This window comes from Lagopus leucura, unplaced genomic scaffold (genome assembly GCF_019238085.1).
Source record: "Lagopus leucura isolate 7727_CA_CO unplaced genomic scaffold, USGS_WTPT01 Super-Scaffold_100004, whole genome shotgun sequence".
NCBI lineage: Eukaryota > Metazoa > Chordata > Aves > Galliformes > Phasianidae > Lagopus > Lagopus leucura.
In genome coordinates this window covers 40,986,098-41,007,356 of record NW_024962264.1, presented here as the reverse complement: position 1 = coordinate 41,007,356, position 21,259 = coordinate 40,986,098, and the positions used below count along the sequence as shown (strand labels likewise).

General features: G+C 35.6%; 1 protein-coding gene across 7 annotated transcripts in view; it reads right to left on the bottom strand.

Annotated features, from left to right (window-relative positions):
* Positions 1-17,743, bottom strand: part of LOC122179869 (coagulation factor XI-like) — a 38,017-nt gene extending 20,274 nt beyond the window's left edge. For 4 of the 7 annotated variants that reach the window (XR_006178856.1, XM_042871099.1, XM_042871098.1 and 1 more), the window contains exons 1-14: positions 17,663-17,743; positions 17,208-17,266; positions 14,925-15,087; positions 14,189-14,295; positions 13,134-13,293; positions 12,425-12,534; positions 9,366-9,525; positions 8,455-8,564; positions 8,207-8,366; positions 8,008-8,123; positions 7,467-7,641; positions 5,422-5,597; positions 5,028-5,123; positions 3,115-3,254 (exon numbers count right to left, since the gene is read on the bottom strand). Coding sequence is in view for 5 of the 7 variants with exons in the window: in XM_042871099.1 (XP_042727033.1) it covers positions 3,115-3,254; positions 5,028-5,123; positions 5,422-5,597; positions 7,467-7,641; positions 8,008-8,123; positions 8,207-8,366; positions 8,455-8,564; positions 9,366-9,525; positions 12,425-12,534; positions 13,134-13,293; positions 14,189-14,295; positions 14,925-15,087; positions 17,208-17,266; positions 17,663-17,670 (1,740 nt within the window). In the remaining 2 variants the exon portion in view is untranslated. Of the gene's footprint in view, positions 1-436; positions 1,511-3,114; positions 3,255-5,027; positions 5,124-5,421; positions 5,598-6,639; positions 6,874-7,466; positions 7,642-8,007; positions 8,124-8,206; positions 8,367-8,454; positions 8,565-9,365; positions 9,526-12,424; positions 12,535-13,133; positions 13,294-14,188; positions 14,296-14,924; positions 15,088-17,207; positions 17,267-17,662 lie in introns of those variants that run through there. The other 3 variants (XM_042871097.1, XR_006178857.1, XM_042871102.1) reach the window with 3 other exon arrangements.
* Between the last annotated feature and the right edge of the window lie 3,516 nt (positions 17,744-21,259).

The following is a 21,259-nucleotide window of genomic DNA, read 5'->3' as shown; positions in this document are numbered from 1 at the left end:
GAAATATTTCTCCTTCTTGTGTTGCATTTGTGCTTTCTATTTTTTCCTGTCCACTCCCAGCCTCTTTTTTAAGTCCATGAGTTTTTGACAGCACGTCAGAGGATTGCTGATATTTTAAACCAGGTTTGGATTAATCAGAGCATGAAGATAACTTCAATTTTATCTCGCATTTTACACCTGCATTTTGTTGTTTTAATGTGTGTCTCCCACCTTTGCCTTTTGGGCCTCTGAACAGCTGCAGCCAGCACAAGGGTTCTCAAAGCAGGGATCTAGAACACCAAGAGAGCTCACTCATGACAGGAGCTCTTAGTAGGGTTAAGAATTTGTACAGTTGTTCGTAACCTTGTAGTTGTGGAATTTCATTTTTCCTTGGTGATAGTTGCAAATAATGCTTTAAAAAAATAAATGTTGAACTCATTTATGGCAGCTTGTTGAGTATTTTTCCATAAATTTGACATATTTTATTTAATTACTTCATTTACTCCTTAAGACACTGCCAGCATAGACCTCAACAACACACTCAGTGTGGCTGTGAGGCAATCATAAGCAGAATTCTGGAACATATTTTCAGCAATTAAGGCAATGTAGAGTATTAAGAAACAAGTTTAGCAAAGACAAAAGCAAAAGAAAAATGTGTGTTCCCTTCTGATCCAGAAATACTTCTGGAAAACTTCTTACTATGGAAAAAAATATTTTGACTGCTGCTTCTTACATTAGTATTTTTTTTGGCTACAAAACATTTTTGTTAACTGACAGTAACAAGTAGATGAGTAGAAAGAACAAAAGAAAAAAGGAGAAAAACAAAAAGGGAAAAGTTATTATCAAGGTAAAAATCAAGAATATTATTCTGTAGCTGAGATAATTTATTTAATCAAGAGGATTATAATGTCAGTTGCGGTCTGTCATCAATGAACTTTTGGACTAGATGCCAGATTTTCCTGGCCTTTTAATACTTTCTCTTAATCACTGTTAATGTCAGTTACATGTACAGAAGATGAGGAGGTCCTGTCATCACTGAAGTAAACAAAAAATCCCCAATCTCCCTAAACACGTCTCATAGAATATTTTATGCTGGAGATGAAAGAAGTCAATGGCTCAGATGTATAATATTTTCTGACAAATCAGTGATCAGAAAGTCTGAAAGTTTGCTACTGATTTTAATTCATTCATTGTAAAGTTCATTCATTTTTTCTTTTCTACTTCTTTAATCAAGTCTTTTATGCTTCGACTAACAGGTAACACCATTTTTAAACTTTAATACTTCTTTTTTTTTTTTTTTACATTAAACATCATCCTGTTGCTCCCAGGGTTATTTCTCTACAACAACATTATGAGTCATTAAGTTATGTTCATGTTACGTAGTTTTTTCCAAAATCCAGTCTGAAAATTCAACAACTTTTGTGTAGACTCCTGGCTGCCGGGGCCGAGCGCAGCCTTCACCCCAACTGGTGATGCCCACCAGATACCACACTTCCTCGTGCCTGCATGACAGTGGTCCTCCAGAATCTCCCTGTGTCACAGGACAGAAAGACTTCACAAGGAACAGAATTTCTCTCTCAAAGAAAGCCATGATAAAATCAGCATCATCCAGTGTCAACAACACAATAACTGCATAGAGTTCAATTACTCTCACTTGAAGTTGCTTTTCACAGTGTCAAAGAAGCTTTTCTGTTTATCTGGTAGAATGGTGTCTAAATACTTTCCAGTCATGGCAAGTAAGTTCCATTACAGTTCAATGTTACTGGTTTTTTTTGTTGTTGTTGCTCAGTTGACTTTTTTTATTTATCTGTGTTTGCCAGTTTAACCCTCAGTGAGGACTACAACATGTACACGTAAGAAAATTAGTAAATTTGCCAGTGTCTTTGTTTGTTTGTTTGGATATGCAAACCTCAGCTTTATGCATGCATTATCCTGTTTGACTGACTATCTTCCCCGGGATAAAACACGTCTGTTTTCTTTTCATATTCCTAATTGATCTTTCTGAACATAAATTTCTTTAATATAGCTGTTATGAGCTGCTGAGACAATAGTAAGTGTCACTGTTAGATAACATCATCACCATGTTCTGATGCTGTTTCATACAAAGAGAACTTAACTAGTATTGAGGAAAAAATTACTTCCCAGCTCCAAGAATTTTTATTTGTAGTTACTCAGCAGTGATCATAATAACAGTACATTAATAGGGAACATATCTTAAATGCTTAAAATGTATACTATATTTGGCAGAGAATTTAATCTTATTAACGTGACTATTTTTGTCTATTATAATTGACTTAAAATATTTAAGTTAACAGTAAGTGCATGAGTTTACACTCAAGCAGAGAACTTGGCTCACTGACCTCACGCTGTTGTGACATTTCCAATTCTAATAATGAACAGACCAGTCTGCTCATGTTGTCTATAGCTTTCCATATTCCATTTCTAACACTGTGCACTCTGGATGCTTGTGGATAGCGGATGATTCAAAATAAGCTTTTACGTACTATATTTCATATCAAGAAATAAAAACATGAGAGAGGAAATCTGTGTTCCTGGAGAAATGTCTATAATATCTGAGATATTATAGTCGCTCTCTTTGGTTTTCCACTATTACAGAGGAATATTGATCTGCTCCCTAAACATATGACAGTTGGAACTTGTACTTTATGATCTCTTTACATGCTCTTCACATTTTTGTTTTTTAAAGGAAAGTTGTATAATTCTTAGCAAACCAATGAGTTTTGCCTCTTAACTTGAAACTCCCAGAGGGAAGTTGACTTTGTCCCCTTAATAGAAGAGTGCAGAGATGTAAAGTGTATGCGTGCCTGCCTCTCTCGCTCTTTCTCTCTCTCTTTCTGTGTGTGTGTGTGTCTCTCTCTCTCCCCACTTGGAGATTCTTTATTTGTAGACACAATGGAATATGGAAAGTCTATCCCAAAGGATTTCGATGTCGCATAATAAGTGCTATACATACATGTTGACTGTCAGTGCTTTCAGCAAGCAAAAGTAACATATTAAAAAACAGTTCTATTTATAAATATATGCTTGTTATGAAAATTAAGCATTTATGTTATTCAATTATACATTCAAGCAAATTATTGAAATATATGACAATATATGACATCTTTCTGTTACCTTACAGGCATCCTTTCCACCTTCATCATAGCCAGCACAGATCTCTTTGTCATCGATTCTGCGCTTCCGGTATCTTGCCTGGCATTCCTCTTTTGACATTAGTGGAACAGTAACTTTCTGAAGAATATCTTCTACACGACCTATGTAATACACATTATGATCAGACAGATGTTCAGCTCTAGCAAAGTATAAGTTAAAACTATACTCTAAAAGTCCCCATTCGGTGATACTAAAAAGTCAGAGTTCATTGCTTTTAGTGTGCAGTTATACAGCCATGACATTTGTTTTCATTTTTTAAACAGTGTTTCTTGTCTGGGTTTTTTAGAATGTTCTGAAAACACAGTATGACTTATGACCAAGAATGTTTCAAAACTCCCCAGTGATTTGCTGTGGGCATTGAGTCTTGGAGCCTGTATTCCCATGAAGAGCGTTGCTTTGTGTTACTGATAATTGTTTCTTAGTAATGTGTTGCAATACAATTGAAGCAATACAATTTCCAGATGTGTGCTGCCCAATACCCCAGTTGTCTACAGGGTAGTGAAAATTTCATGTAAAGTAAATAAAAGTAGTAGAGAGCAGTCTTTTCTGACAAATTAATAGAAGAAATTAGAATTCTGTTAGATTTCACATTAATCTCTAACTCTCAAATGGGGAAGTGTGCAGAGAAGGAAACTCTAAACAGATTCATCTATATATGTAATGTAATAGAGTTTAATAATTAACAGTTAGTTGGCCGGCTTCTGGGTAAGATTAGAGTTCAAATCACACCTACTATTAAAACACAAAGGTCATTGATACTTATCATAAACAACCTTTAGAATCATGAAAGCAATATGCATTGATCTCCGATTTCTGAAGTGAAGTCATATGAACAAAATAACATATTTAAAAAAACGAGTTATGTGCAGACTGCAATTCAAGATCCAACTGTACAGCAATTAGTCTATTATCTGTATCTGTAACATATCATTACATAACTCAAAGTATATTTGGGATGGTACACAGTGATGTTTAACTAGGCAACTTGCATTCATCTACCTGGAGCAAGAAAGCAGGAAAGAATGTAGAGAATCCATCTATAGGAATAATTATATTCATGCCCATTGACTCTGATGAATTCAACATTGTCTCCCACAGTATTCTCCTAAGAAGCTGGCAGCCTGTGGCTTGGGCAGATGAGCTCTTTGCTGGGTAAAGAACTGGCTGGATTACCAGGCCCAGAAAGTGGTGATGAATGGAGATAAATCCAGCTGGTGACCAGTCATGCCTGGTGGTACCCAGGGGTCAGTACTTGGACCTGTCCTGTTCGCTATCTTTAATGATGATCGGGATGAGGGGAATGAGTGCACCCACAGTAAGTCTGCAGAAGACATCAAGTTGAGAGGAAGTTCTGTTGTGTCTTGGGGTAGGAAGGTCCTACAAAGCAATCTGGACAATCTGGATAGCTGGGCAGAGGCCAATGGATTGAAGATCAAGATAAATGCCAGTTCCTGAACTTTGGTCATAAAAACCCCAGACCACGCTAGAGGCTTGGGTCAGAATGGCTAAAAGAGAGTGTGAAAGAAACAGACCTGGTGGTATTATTCAACGCTCAGCTGAACATCAGCCAGCAGTATGCTCAGATGACCAAGAAAGCTAATGACATCCTGGCTTATATCTTGATGATAGGTGGAAGGTTGGACTGGATGATCCTGAAAGTTGGACTGGATTGATCCTTTTCAAACTTTGGTGGTTCTATGATTCTATTACTGCTTTGAATTCATATAAATAAAGATATGAGCAAATGCACATTCTTTGCATAGTCTGTAAACACCATTCCTGGTTAAGAATTAAGAAGGCATTTGAGGATAATTTCTTTTAACACAACACATTTTACAAATACAAGAAGTCACATTTTAAATATTTATCTGTACCTCTTTCCTTCCTGTAACCCCATCCAATTACCCAGCAGTCAGTATAGAGCATACTAGCCTCTTCTTTTGATGGCAGGCAAATAGGAAGTTGAAGATCTAAAATATGATTAAAAATATTAGTTTGGCCAGTAGGAAGAAATAAAATATTAAGGCTTTTTGGGCACCTACATAATACCTGATATCCTCCATGTTATTCTTTGTACATTTTACTAGATACTGCCCTAGTCACATAAATAAAAGCCCCAAATTATCTTTAAAAAGCCAACAAAATGAGATTTTCCTTAAAACCAAGTGATTACATATTAAAAGATGACAACCCAAGTTTCATGAACTGTCATGCAAAAAAACAGCCTTTATCATCCTGAAAAATTTCCTCCTGAGATAGAATACATACCAGTAAAATTCATAGCCTTATCAAGTTTCAATAAAGCAATGTCATATCCAGTCTGCGCAGAGTTATACTGAGGATGAATAATAATCTCTTCCACTCTGAAGAAAGGTGTATCCTCATTTATTTCTGATTGTTTTAAAACACCGGCATAAACACGCCAAATGTTGGGGTTCTGAACACTGAGGGAAAAAGACAGAGATTTGCACTGTTTTAGTTTGATGCAGGTGCCAGCACCCTCTGAGTGTACAGTGAACAGTGCTGAGGTTACTCTTCCCAGTCGTATTTTCACATTCTCAAACCTAAAAACAGATTTCTCTTATCCATTCCTCCCACTTTTCATTTATTTTCTTCCTCTTTTTATCTATATTTTCAGCACCACACCAGTCTTTCCTCTCCCTTACAGTCAGACTCTTGTTCTGACCCTTTTTAACCCAATTTCCCCTTCTGCCTTTTTTCATTTTCTGTTTCACTCTGCTCTTACTATTTTTATCTTCAAGAGTCTAACACAAATCCTGAGGAAGTAAAAGAGATTCTTTCCATTCTCATTCCAGTACAACATCTGTAGTAACCGAAATAGAGGTGGAAAAACAAACTCAAGTAGAATCTATTCAGACACCAAAATAAAAGAAAATAGAAAATACAATGCCACAGACCAATATAAAACGTTCCACTTAATATTTATAATTTTAACTTTTCTTTGAGTCCATTTAAGGGTTATTTCATTGTGGTGCTCTACTATTAGGGCAACCTAAAATTTTTGATACATGCATCAAAGAAGCTGCAAAACCTGTCTTCAATATTTAAAAAATTGTTTTGAACATTTTGTGTGTATATTCATAAATATCAGTTGACCTTAGTCATTTCTAATGAACACAGTCTACACTTTTTTACTCTTTAGACAAGTTCTCCTTTTGTCCTTTAAAATGCTGGTAACTCTACAATACTGGATTGAAGGTAGAGAATGATATTCCCTATACTGGATTTTTCTGAGTCTTAAGTGGGGTTATCCACTTTTATAAGGTTTGTCAACTGGCTTTGACAATATTTCATTACACAGAAACAATAAGGGATAATGTACAAAAATGCTTGCATAAAAGCATCTGATTTTAGCCTCAATAATTTTTTATTCTTTAAAGCATTTTATACTACCTGTGCCATTCTGACATTACACTGACTCAACAAACAGCCTTACAATTTTCAGTCTGTAAATGGCAGGCCTACCTGCTTTACAGGGTGTGATCATCTAGCGAGGATGTAAATCATGTGCAAGATCCTTAAAACAGCTCTTCACAACACACATGATTTCACGACTTAAATGTGATAGCAATTTTGTGGTCATTAACAGTACCTACTATATATCCATGTGATATATAGTCCATATCCATGTATACATCCATGCAAATTAGCAAAGCTTTGAGTACTCAGAAGTCTAGATATTATTCCCAGGGCTGAAATCTGTATCAAAACAGTGTGTTAATTGGGTAGTTGATAGCATTAGAAAATAAAGAATATTAAATGAAAACCAGTCCTATTAGGATTTGAATGTTACAGAGAAAGGTAGTGCACATTCAAGAGTCAGCCTAATTGGACCCCTTAGAGATTTACCTTGTGTCCAGGCCTTTGCCGAACACCCTGTCAGATTGGTACCATTCCCTAAGTACCACAGAGAAATCTCTGATGTATTCCATTTCATGTTTTTTGAATGACTAACTTAACAACTGATTTTCCTTGATAATATGATATCACAGTAAGAAAAAGTTCATGTTGCATGAGAAAGTTTACACTCTTGTAGGTACCTATCATCTAGTTTAGATGCGTTAAAATAATCAGTAGCACAGCACTATGCTACAAAGGGCAAAGTGTGGAGGGCCAATTATGTCAAGAGTATGAACAGACAACCTTAAAATTTCACCTTCTGATTATATCAAAATAGTTGATTCTGTTCTAGCTATTTTAATCACACAGAATTATCTTTCTGAAACGTGAACCTCAACTAATTGCAGATCTTGGATGCAATTTTTATGTGTAAATTTACATTTAGGACTCACCTCACAAAACAGTGGGCAGCTGTAAGGATCCACTGGTTACTTATGATAGAGCCCCCACAGAGGTGTCTCCGGCGAGATAGCTTCACATGTAAGCTTACTTGCCATGGCCATTCACCAGGGGAAGAATCCATCCCTCCAATTATCCTAATATTTCTTGAAGAATGCTGCATACATACTACAGAAATAATTGAAAACTGCTAAGCAGATAATTTTCATTTGACCATGAAAAAAAGATGTAACTACTGCTACCCTGCAAATAGGAACAAAGAACATCAGACATTCTAATCCGTTTATGACTTTTTTTTTTTTTTTTTAACAATAAAATCCAGTTTAAAAAAGTTTACAGGTATTGTCTGTTATGCAGGCTGTGCAGAGTTCACTTTTTTAGAATGCTCTTTATCTTCATGATCTGCCTCTGCCTAATTTCTATGCAAGCAATATTCAGAAGAGAAAAAAAATAGAAAAAGAGAAAAAAAAAGGGCTTAGGCTTCCCGTACCAAAACATGTCTAAAAATCTCTTTAAAAGGAAAGTTTTACTTACCAGTACTGGCCTTTTTTTTACATAGTCTTAGTGAGTATCCAGAGATTCTTCCTGGCCCATGTTGTATTTCCACTGGAGATCCATTTGAGGACATTCTTAGATGACACTCACACTTTCTGACAATAAATAAATACGAAGATCCAGTTTATACTTCTTATACAGAACACGCACACTAGATGCCATCCATAAAAATTCTCACCTTTCCTCATTGCATGACTCTTGGAGGGGAAAGTAAGTAAAAAATTGGCAGCGGATCATGTCTGTGCAAACCTGCTGACAAGCTCTGGGTCCTTTAGTATAAGTGACATTGAGTTCTTCTCCCACAAAATTCATATGCACATAAGTGCGAGAATTGCAGGCTGTAAGAATGAGTGTGTTCCAAGCATCAGTAGGTCTATTCATTTCATTAATTCAAGAGTCTTATTTTTATTGTAACTTATTGTTTACCAGGAAAGTATCTTCTGCAATTTAGGAGGCCAAAACCTGAAATAGCATTTTCTCGTAATGTAAGTGCCTCTGGTATTCCACTTGTTGATGTTTTCAGGAGGCAAAGATTTCTATAATAAAAAACAAAAACAACCATTGAATTTGTTCTTACATTGTAACATTTATGTTTCAGGTAAGGGAAAGTTCTGTCTTAAACTTGCTTTTTTTTTTTCCAAAATTTTATCTATAAAAGTATTTCATATGAAAATGTATTCACTAAGTTAACTGAGAATGATTTTGTAGTTACGTGAAATGCCATACGGATGTACTACTGAAGATTGTATGGTATTTATACACACAGGGGAGAGATAACTTTAGATTATATATGCCATCTCAGTTTTAATTCAATTTCATTGAAGCATTATTCTTCATTCCACCTCTGTTTTCAGGGGACTGTAACTTTTTGACTCTTCACTGCCAAACACGAAAGAAAGAAGTTCGATCTTTAAAAATAAACACTTTCAAACCTGTTAACTTGATTCAAAAGCTTTAAACTAAGTAACCTAATTCTGTGAGGAAACCAGACATATTAACAATTTCATAAAATTCGGCTCTAAGTTATCAAAACAACCTGAAGGTTGTCTCCTTACTGAACAGCTATGTTTTTTCAGATTAATGCTAAATACGCAGCTGAAGTACAAGATCCCTGCTCATACCATACAATAAGTGAAATTATAAATGTACAGATGCAACACATTAAAAATTATTTTAAAAAAAAGCTGTTTTGCAGAAAATAAACCTTTAAAAATGATTTCCAAGAATATAATAAAATGGTGATTAAAAAGGCTGAGATTGTGGGGTTGTTTCTGTTTGGTTTTTGTTTTTGTTTATTAATAAATATCTTTCAGAGAGTTAGAAGTCTTCAAATTCACCTTTGGGATTCTATTTGCCATTCCTTGGTGAAGAATGTAAAGAACAAGCAGTTTGGAAAATAAGTACAAATAGTTTGGCAGACAAATGTGTCAGGAGTGAAAAAACTTGTAACATTCATTCCTGAAAATTCTTCATGTTCAAAAATGTCCATTTGACAATCTGTATAAAACAAGAAAAGAATATCAAAATTCCAAAGCTTCTATCTTATATCAGAGAGTTAAGGTTTACAGATTATACATTCCCATAATTTACATTTTCTCTTCTTTTTGCCTGGTAAACTGGAAAGACATCATCTTATTTTAACCAGAAACTATTTCTTGAAACCTTTTTTAAGTATGTAAACTCATAGAGAGAGCTAGAGCAGGGGAAAATTGCAAATTACATGCTAGAATACAAATCTGCTGATCTAATATGGAGAGATCTAAATTACGAACAGAAATCAAGATATACATTCATAATTAGAAATAAAACTTATTAATACTGTCAAGGCCTAAAATTATTAAAACTTGTATACCTAAGAGGATAATGGGAAGACTAGGAGAAAAATAACAAGATGATTTTCTTAATTTTATTTATCTAAATATTATTTCAAAAAGTAGGCAGAGTAAGTGTGAGTAACATGCAGTCTTCCCTATAACAGGATCAAAAATAACAGAAGGTTGGCAGGGTAATTCCCATAACCAGACTATGGATATGGAAGTCACAGGAAATACCAACACGTTTAACAGAAATGAGTGTGTTGCCCTCTTTGATGATACACTTGAATTCCTAGTTAAAATACTTATGCAACAATAAAAAGGAGGAAAAAATGCAGCACTACTCTTAGAATTATGAAACCATAGGACTGGACTTGGTGCAAGCAGATAACCTCTACAGCTGAGAAAGGACAGTAGCTGAGCTGACACCACCCAGTTAGTTACAGAAACATACTGGGAGCATCTTATTACAAAAGAGGGAAAAAAACAAAATGGAGAAGCAAATCTTAATGTGACTTCTGTTAGTACGGTGTGATTTAAAAATTAAGAAATAAAACCATAAACATGAAAAGACCACAATAGAGGTCGTTTATTACACAATAGGAAGAGCAAAGAGAAGATCAGAAAATAAAGGTCAATTAATTCTGACAATTATTAGGCAAGATCTCATGTTAAGGGCTAAATAGAGTTCAGGAGAACAAATACCATTTTCAGGAAATGATATTTAAATCAGAAATGTGAATCTGCAAGTATACAGATACTAATAATGATTTCAGTGATCACCAGTTCTATATTCAGTGACCTCAAGAAAGGAACTTCGCAAAAGGCAAAATGTATGACAAATTGCTATGGACAAGTAAGAGCAGGAGTGCATAAGAACAAAAGCAGAAGGGCAAAGACAGAAAATGGAAGGGCAAGTAGCAAGAGCCATTCTCAAAACACAAGTATGTATTTAGTGTCAGTGAATTAGGATTAGGAAAGGAGCCTGGGTTCTGCTCAGGGGAGAAGTTAATGACAGTGGACACAAGAAAGGCTACAGAACTACCTTTTTTAACATCTCATTTTCATGAAAACAAACTGCAATTAGATGGTCAACATTAGCGAGCAGAAGGAAGACAACAAGGAACAGAAAATAGAGAAATTTCATAAAACTGATGAATTCGGTGTTCTTAGATTGAAGGAATCTAAGTTTCTTGGTAGCTTTGCTTTTGATATGTACAGAGGATTGCTGTGATTCCAAAGGCTTTGAAAGGGAAGCCTAGTATCCGTTTTTAAAATGATGAAGCTGGACCATGAATAATGTAGGATTAGTCAGTCTAAGTAGTCAGAAATAAACAAGAACAAATATTCAAGTAAACACATTTCAGGCATTTGGAACACAGTAAGGCAGAAGATAACACTGAGATTTTTCTAATTTATTAGACATCCCTCTGTCTGAACAAATGATCTCATTACCTGATAGCATTGTCTAGGATTTTATAGTCTCATGATTTATGATTTATTCTTTCTCTCTCTCTCCCCTTCTCCCTCTAAATCCTTGCCTATCTTGCAATCTTGCTATCTTTCTTTCTCATGGATCATTAATTTCATGTTACCACATGCCTTTGATAAATTCCCCTATGGTCTTTGATTTAACTTTATAAAATTTGAATATCATATTGTTTGTGCTTATGCTACAGTCCCCTGATTCTTCTCAAAGTCTGTCAATAGGATGCTCCTGGCTACTGTGATTTTTCTTCAAACAATAAATACATGTCTTACTAGCTTATCTAATGAAGCAGTTTGGATGAAAATCTTCTCCAAGTTCTTTCTCAGAGAGCAAGGGAGAAGGAGAGAGAAAAAACAGATTTTCTTCTCTTTACAAAGATTTTTCTTCCTTTTTTCTTCCTCACTATTCATTTTTCTTTAAATGTCTTCATTGTAAGGATCTGAATCAACTACTTTTTCAATATTTTGCAATGATTATTCATCTTGTGAGACTAGAAGAGTCTCAATAAAACTGAATTTTCATTGAATAATTAAAAATAAGATATAATGCACACAGCTTGATCATGAACTCTGGAGAGTTTTTCCTGAGTAATGGTTACAAGAATGAACACAAACATTGCTTTTATCAAAAACACCAACAAACAGAATTTGTACCTTCATATTAGTCAGTTGTATCACAAAGCTGCACATCCTCATTAAAAACCTCTTGAAGTATATCTGGTATACTAACAGAATTTAGAAAGATTTATATTTCTCTTGTCCTTTGACTTAGATGGGATTCTGTGTGTCTTTTTTTTTTTTTTTTTTTTTTTTTTTGTATCTATGATGTAAAGATAAAATGCTAAGAGTCATCAGGCTAATCTTATGAAAGAATTCTTCACATCATCAAAGGAAAAAAAACCTTTTGTAAGACAGAATAATAGAATGGAAAAAAAGTGTGTTTTGTGCTTGAGAGTACTAACTATACTTCAAAGAATAAGTTTATATTATAATTATTTTATGTCACAAAACATTTATGCATGTCAGAGAGACTGCATCTCATCGTCCGTAATACTTGAACCTAAACTGAATCAACAGAGATTGTAAGCAGTTACCTAATTCAGAAAGCTGACATGGCTTTAAGGAGAATCCAGACACAACCTCATCAAGCACCCTTATGCTGGTTGGAGTTCCTAAACTGGTATGTTTCAAGAAGCATTTTTCACTGAGTGATAAAGAATAAAGAAAGTAGTAAGACAACAGGTTATCTTCCTTGGTCTACATTATTCTTCTGTTTCCATGAGTCCTACCATAATGCCCGCTTTGCTCATAGGCCAGAGCAATATCCAGCCTCCAGAAAAATCTTCAAATAAGGAATGGATGCAACTGAATAACATTTTTGTAAAATCAAGCAAGCTGACAGCTCAAAAATCGTCCAAGTACAAATGAAAGAATTCCCCTGACTGCATTAATGATGCCATTTTCAGAGCAATAATCAGAGTAAGATTTTACAAAGCAATATCACTGCACAATTGCCAGTACAATTTGCATTTCAATATCTCCAGAACATTTAAATTGTTTTCAGTTATATGAAAATCAAGCTTGCCTTTCTCATAAATGGACAAATGAAAACTAACATACTGAAGATATTTTCCTTACTGTAAACCTGAATAAACATTGCAAGGATAACTAGTCAAATTAAAACTCATTTCCTTGAATAAATTCTTTCACCTCTGACTGGTCTGAGATTTAGTGTACAGGCATCTAAGCGTAAAGCACAGGGATCTAAGTACATCTAAATACAGGCATCAAATGCGTATTTACCGAAAGCTTGCATCATGGAATGTTCCTCGGGCATATGTAAAAAAATGGCAGTGCTTGTCATTGGTGCATCTTTTTTGGCACTGTTGATAGCTGTCAGCCATACTAATGTCATAATTTACTCCTTGCATATCCAATCCTAAGTGGACATCTGGACTGCAAGCTGTGAAAAAAAAAAGGAATAGAAAAGGTCCCAAAATATTCTCATACTCTCTTTTCCCCCAGAACTTTCCAAACAATAGCAGTTTATAAGACACAGCCATTATCCTGATGTCACTTCCTGTGCTCACTTCGGTCACGTTGTATTTTGCACATAGTTACTAAAAATAAAATCAGAAGTATAGGCATAATATGTCAGAGAAAAAAACTAACAAGCTGTGACACTATCTCTATCCACACCAAGACCATGGTGAGGTTAATCATACAAAAATTCAGGATCAACACTAAAATGTATACTATTCTATTTCCAAATTTATACACCAGTTTAAAATACCAAATCTGTCCTTTTAAGCAATAGCCATCTCCCATTTGAAACAGAAGATTCAATTTATACTCCACAGAGGGAGGACTATGAACATGGAGTTTGAAATACTTTCCCTACAAAGGATGAATGCTTTGGGGCAGTAGGGTCTCTTCACAGAACACATGAGTCAGCCAAACATTGGTGGGGATTTTAAACACGAAGCAAACACAACGAATCTGTCAATAACTTCAGTGGAAAACTTGCATAAAGTAAGATCCACTTAACCCTTCAAATTCGTCTTTGGAACTCAAGGTATCAGTTAAATGTCTCCCACCTTTGCCTCTAGCAAATGAAATCCTGAGAGCAGGGACTTGCCTTGACTGGGAAGTTTCCCTGGAGGATAGTTGAGATTGAAGCATGAAATCAGCAAAGGATTTTTGTGTTACATTTGAAAGAGATAGGGCAAAAGACATCTGGGCAAAGTCTCTGCTCAGCCACCTCCTGATTCAGTTTCTGTTTTCAAGATGCTGATTCTCTATCACATTTGCAATGTGTTAGAACACAGAATTCAAACATATGGATAACTGTACCTTACCACTAATTTTGATGTTGCATTGTTTTAAAGAATGTCCAGAAATAGCTCCTTCCATCTTCACTTTTGGTAGCATTTCAGTATCACTGTCTTTTAAGTAGCAGGAGAACCTGTTTTAAAAAGGAGTAATTTACAGTTTTGCAGTATTACACAGTACTCCCTCATTGTTTCTCAAGTAAAACACAGGCTGTACATTATTCTTCAACGTGAAAATGAAAACAAGTTGAGTTTAAATAAAGAAAAAGTTGGTACTAGTATGCTTGGTGATAGATGAGCATCCATGGTGTGTGTGGGACCAATACAGTTTGGGGACAGAAACACAACAGGCACAGAGAGAGGAGGCAGCCTCACCTCAGGCTATTGAAATTCCTAATCTCTTAATAGAGAGAAAAATATGCTAAAGAGAGTGGATGGGATGACGAGCAAAAGAAGTGGCAAATGGAAACATGAAATTGGCTACTTAGTCCCTCAAAAATAAGTAAGTGCCATGGAGGAAGGAATGCACAGTTGGTGCTATTTCCTTGGAGGCGTTGGTAAGCAAGTATGAAAGATTAGATATTGCCAAACTTAATCTTTCAAAGTATAGTAAATATCCTTTTATGTCATCAGTTTTAAAGATACATGACATAGTCTTCCAAAGCATCCCTGTAACCTTCTGCACCTGCCCAAGTTTTGTCAGAATATTACCAAATTCCTAAAATTATCATAGCAAAAAGCCACAAGAATATGAACATTTTACCTCTGTGCAGGATCTTTAGTCCACGTCACTGGCAAATATGTGAAGAGCAGGCAGGTAGGATGGTAAGTACAAACTATTTGACAATAGTTGGCACTTGGTGTGAAAACCGTAGTGAGGTCTCCTCCTTGGAAGTAAGTATTTTCATAGATCTGTGTCACACATTCTGATATGAAATGACAAAACGAGTAAATTATTGAAGATGCAGGTGTGGACAGCTCATTAGGAGAGGGTGAAGACATTGCCCCTTATTTACCATGCTTTGGCAAGAGAAGACCCTTTTGGCAGGAGAAGAAAAGTAAGTGGGGTGAGTATCACAGTTCCTCTGAGTTTATCATCCCTGCTCTACAGCCTGGTAAAACAGAAACCCTCTGGTATCCCTCGCTCCATGCTCAAGGCTGTAAGAATGCAGCTTGAGTGGTGGCAGATGCCCTAAGGTATAGGTATAGGCCATAAAGTGAGGAACCTTCACAGCAGATCTCAGGAGCAGAAGAATTTTCAAGGGGAGACCGGTACAGGGAGCCATTAAGAGAAAAATCAAGAGAAGGTTGTAATATGGCAAAAAGAGTTAGAAAATACGTGAGGGTGCATGTCCAATTGTTGTCCAATTGTTGAGGGATTCTCTCAGTCCAAATTCCTAGCTGGTGCCATGTGTGAAACAACTTCAGTGGTTCTCAGCATTTTATAAACTTCCTACCTTTCAAGTCATCTTGAACCCTGTCCAACTTGGTACATGACCCCCCCCAAAAATTATATATATATATATATATATATATATATATATATATATATATATATGTATATAAACACATAATAATATATAATATTTAAAATATTTAATAATATATAATAATACATAATATATAATATTATAAAAATTATTTTATATATTATATATAATATTATGTATTTATTTTATATATTATAAATAAATAAATAAATAAATAAAGATAATAAATATAAATATAAATATATATATATACATATAGTGCAACAAGAGCAGTATCTCGGGAATCATCCAGAACCAAAATATGTTGGATTACCACCTTGTATCTGCAGGAATTTATTGTCAATCCCATGATGAATTCTCTGTAATCAAATCTATTCACATTGCATGGCCTTGTCAATGATATGAAGATATCTAATTGGCAACCACATCCCATCTTTCTAAACCAGGAATTATTCAGATTTCCATGTTAAAGCACAAGAGAACTGGCCTCTCAGAGGAGCCCATACACTTCTTGTATTTGTCCCTCTCTGCTGGCAGAAAATACACTAATTTTTACTATTGGGTCTATAGAAGTTCTCTTTCTGAGCTAAAAGATGAAGAAGAAATATTCTATTTTTACAGACTGCGAAGAAATCCCACTGAAAAGATTTAATCTAACTTCCTAGTCCATCATTATGAAGATACCGTACTGTATCAAAAGCTACCTAAGATTAAAACAGATGCAAAAATCACATTGGGTTTTACAATTTTAAAATATTACAAGTGGATTTTATTAGTAAATACGCTTATAATCTATACTAAGAAATTCAGTGTCTCCTGCAAAAAGGTAAACTATATCAACAAAAAATGACAAAATAAGGAACTATTGGGAATGTTTGTAAAATTTGCTAGGTTTTTTTTTTTAAGTTAATATTTTATTAATATGAAATTTGAACTTGAAAAATAGCTGGAGCCTCAGAAATTTTCTAAGATTTTAGTCTACTAAAATTTCTATCCAGGTAAAATATTTCTGAAATAATAGTACAATTGTCAAACAGATTTTGCTTAAAAAAAACCAACAAAATGCCTTAATTATCTCATTGTCCACTGAGAATGGTTAATACATTGCTAAACATAAACTCTGTTAGGCATTGGTTATGATCCTTTGGCACAGGGAATTTCAGGGAAATGGAATGTGAGTTTTCGTAGCTGACTTCTGCTAGCCAAAGTAAACCATTAACACATACTGACATTGAAAAACACAGTCATTGCAGGCTTCAGCACCAAAAAAAGAACTATTAAAAACTTCCATCCCTAGTAATGGGAATCAAAAAATTAATTAAAAACTTCCACCCACCTATGAGTTACCCAGACTTAACAGAGTGCAACCCCGCTCTCTCGGGACTAGGTTGCATGTACAAATGTGTGTCCCCCTTCCAAAATCATGCTGCTCTACCCACTTCACTCCGCATACAAATACATATTCAGGTCATTTTGAATATTACTCTTTTTAACTTCTCCTTCCTAGAAGACCTGTGTTAATCTATACCAGTCTTAGGAATTATATATTGACTTACCACTGTAAACTGAAGCAAGTAAGAAAATGAAATAAAAAGTCTGATAAATCCAAATCATCCTAAAAAAAAAAAAAAAAAAGTAATAATAATAATAATTAAAAAAACCAACAATAAATTTGTTAACACTTGGAGAATTTCTGCTCTGTTTCACAGCAGCATATTTATTCTTGCATAGACAGGGGAACAATATTCCATTAGAATATCATCAATCTCAACTCTGTGCTTGTAGTTAAGTATGTGCTATTACCAACACAGCAAATAAATAGCTTACACACACTACTTTCAGTGTACACTATACAAATTTCAAATATATCTTTTTTTTTAACATGCTATATTTAAGCTGAGAAAGAATCAAATAAATCAACCACACCACAGAATCCACAAAGACCAACATACACTTCCTTGTGTGCTTGAAAACCTTCCTCAAAATATCAGTAGCAATAATTGTTACATACCTGAACATACAGCAAGTCTGTGTGAATGGGTATGGTTTAAGGTCCTCTTAAAAAAAAAAAAACCAACCCATATTGTTAACTGTTTGTGTTAAATATTACTGTGCCTGTAATGCTAACTTGTCTTTGATGTTTACTTTGAATGAGTGCTCATTCTGTCAATATTGTTACTGACCTTGGGCAGCATTTTCAGAGTGTATATAACCAGCACCACACTGAAATCAAAGCACAGAGTTTACACTATATAAGCATTCCCCTTCTGAAGACCTTGTAAAACCAAAGGTTACTCCTTGGTGCAGAAGAGTCAGCCTCTGCTATTAGCATTAAAACCTACTTTTACTGCGGCTCTTTCTACACTGCTTATCTCTTTTGTTGTTAGGTGCTGCTCACAGATTCTTCAGTTTGCCAGAAAACAAAAAATAAATCCACAACTGTTTGCGTATTTCGTAGATAAGAAACATAAGCGCAACAACCAGAAGTCAGACTCAGTTTATAGCTGATCTAAATCACTTATTTTTTTTCCAGAATCTTTTAAATTTGAAACAAAAAGAAAATAAATTTTAATAAGAAAACTATACCAAATCTGAAAAAAACATCATTTCTAAGTAAAATTTCCAAAGGAAGAACTGTTCCCCTTTCTTGCTCTTTTTTCTCTTCTTTTAGACTGAATAAGTTAGCAACACAGATGTGCTGTGAAAAATGTGCCAAAATCACAACAGCCATAATACTTTTAAGCATGTTGATCATAGAATGATTTGGGTTTGGGTTGGAAGGGACTTAGAGATCATCTTGTTATAACTCCCTTGCCATGGGCAAGAACACCTTCCACTAGATTAAGTTGCTCAAATCCCCATCCAACCTGGCCTTGAACACGTCCAGGGTGACTGAAATGACTTCCATGTGGTGATATGCCAGTAAGGCCTCCAGGTCTTCCTTACAAAGGAAGAGCTGTCCTGAGGACACCTCATATTTTCCTGTGCATCAGCTTGCTTTGTCATCACACACTTGTAGAAGAGAGCTCAAACACTCTCAGTACAACTGCACCTGTATTTAACTGCTCTCTTCTGGCTTGTGTGCCACAATGACAAGGGAGAGTGGTGCGAGGCTTTATTGCAAAACACCGCGGTAACTTACTTCTGTAACATGAGGAGTTTGTAATGCCTGTAGAACTCTGATCTTCTTCAGGTCAGCTGAGACTTTCCAACATTTAAGACATAATTTTCACAATTCTGAATGTATCCAAGTTTTTGTAAACAATTCACGTCTGTTCAATTAAAAATAACATATTCAATTAAAATAATTATGCTTGATTCCTTTTTTGAGCATACTGAGGGAGGCATTAAACTTCATGGCCAAAAGTTTTTAAAACTTCTCTCCAAGGGCTTTTAATTTTCAACTGAGAAATTGTGCAGTGTTATTTCAGTTTCAGTTCATTATCATCTCATTAAAAAAAAAAAAAAAAAAAAAACAAAACCATAAACACTTTTGGAAAATACAGGCATATAACTCAAATGGGCAGAAAAAGAGGGAAGAATCATGGTGAATTTCACCAAGTCTATGTGTCTCGTTGTACAGAATGCAATTATATACATCCGTTGAAAATTTCTCTATTATTTTGTTCCTGTAATCTGTAGTTAATAAATTTGTCTTGGGAAAAGTAACCTTTTGGTAATAGTTGCTTGTTTCATAAGCAAATTAATGGGGGGATGGGGTGAAACTGAAAAATAAGACAGTAATGCTATTCAAAGGGAATCACAACAAGCATGTTCACTTTGGAATAAAAAGACATTTTCTCTCAGGGGACCTCTTGTACCCACATGACCAACACTGCCTTGTTTACTCTGGTGAACTTTTACTCAGATTGACAGGGATGTACCTCTGTACAGAGAAAATGTGCTATGAACAACTTACTCCTGAATGAATTCATAGAATGGTTTGGGTTGGAAGGGATCTTTAAGATCAACTAGTTCCAATCCCCTGCTATATGCTGGAGATACCTGCCACTAGACCAGGTTGCTCAAAAACCCATCCAGCCTGACTTTGAATGCTCTAGGGAGGGGTCATCCACAACTTTGCTAGGCAACCTGTTCAAGTGTCTCACCAAAATCACGGTAAAGAATTTCTTCCTAATATCTAGTCTAAATCTACCCTCTTTATTTAAAACCATTTTCCCCTGTCCTGTCACTACTTGCCCTTTCAAAAGTCCATCCCCGGTTTTCATGTAGGCTCCCTTCAGGTACTGGAAGGCCACTATAAGATCTCCATGGAGTCTTTTCTTGTCGAGGCTGAGGAGTCCCAGCTCTTTCAGCCTGTCCTCAGAGGGGAGGTTCTCCCTCACTCTGATCATCACCACAGCCCTCCTCTGGACCTGCTCCAACAATTCAGTGTCCTGTTTGTGCTGGAGGCCCCAGAACTGGATGCAATACTCCAGGTGGAGTCTTATGAGAGTGGAGTAGAGGGGCAAATCCCATCCCCTGACATGCAGGTCACACTTCTCTTGATGTGACCCAGGACACGGTTGGCCTTCTGGGCTGCAAGCACACATAGCCAGCCCACGTTGCCTCTTCCATCAACCAGCATCCTCAAATCCTTCCCCTCAGGGCTGCTCTCAAGCCATTCTCTGTTCAACCTGTATCTGTATTTAGGATTGTCCCGACCCAGGTGCAGGACCTTGCACTTGGTCTTCTTGAACTTGAAGAAGTTGGCATGGGCCCACATCTCAAGTCTTTCCAGGTCCCTCTGGCTAGCATCTGTTCCCTCACACATTTCTTGTACCAATATTATAACTCAGAAAGCATCTTCAAGATCAGAGAGGATATGCCTCTGTATCTAGCCTATGTGATGGGACACCGTATAGACATGATCTGGAACAAGATCAAGAGAATCTCAGAGAGAATGAGAGAAGGCACCAGAAAAACAGAAACAGCACATTCTCCTACCTGAAAGAGGATGCTGTAATAGTGTAACAAATATGGTTCTGAATGCTGCAGCAGAAAAAAGCAATAGAGTATTCTAAAATATTCCCTCTGCATCTTTAATTCTGTGTAATAAGCATTTTATAAATTAAAAACGCTAAAATGTAATAGCAAAAGCTGCTAAAACAAGCTCTAAAAATTAAAACTCAAATTCTCCTTCTTTTTATGAAAAATTGCATCTGTACCAATGCATTACTTAAGTACAGAACCATTCTCACTATGCCAAACTTTCCTCATGTTTGATTTGGTTCCACTTGAAAGGCTAGAATACTGGCTAGAATAACAGCCTTCCATTTGTGGAAAGTGCTGAATTGCAGATAATGTTGAAATAAAAGCAGTGTGGAAATCCATTTACTGAAATTACATATCCTAGATGTACAGCTCAGAAATATCTGCACATCAGATGTCAAAAAATAAAACAATGCAGACCAAATTCAGGATCACAGAAAAAAATAGCAAGAAAAAACAAATAGCAAATCACTTATGAGTTTGCTTTGTAAAATTCTTCCCATAGATTTCGATGAATTTAACAACAGATGAGATTTCTTTCTTACAGAGAATTACATAGCTACCCCAGTCTTTGCTTCTTGCAGCTAAAACACCTGATGTTTGTCATTGTTAGACA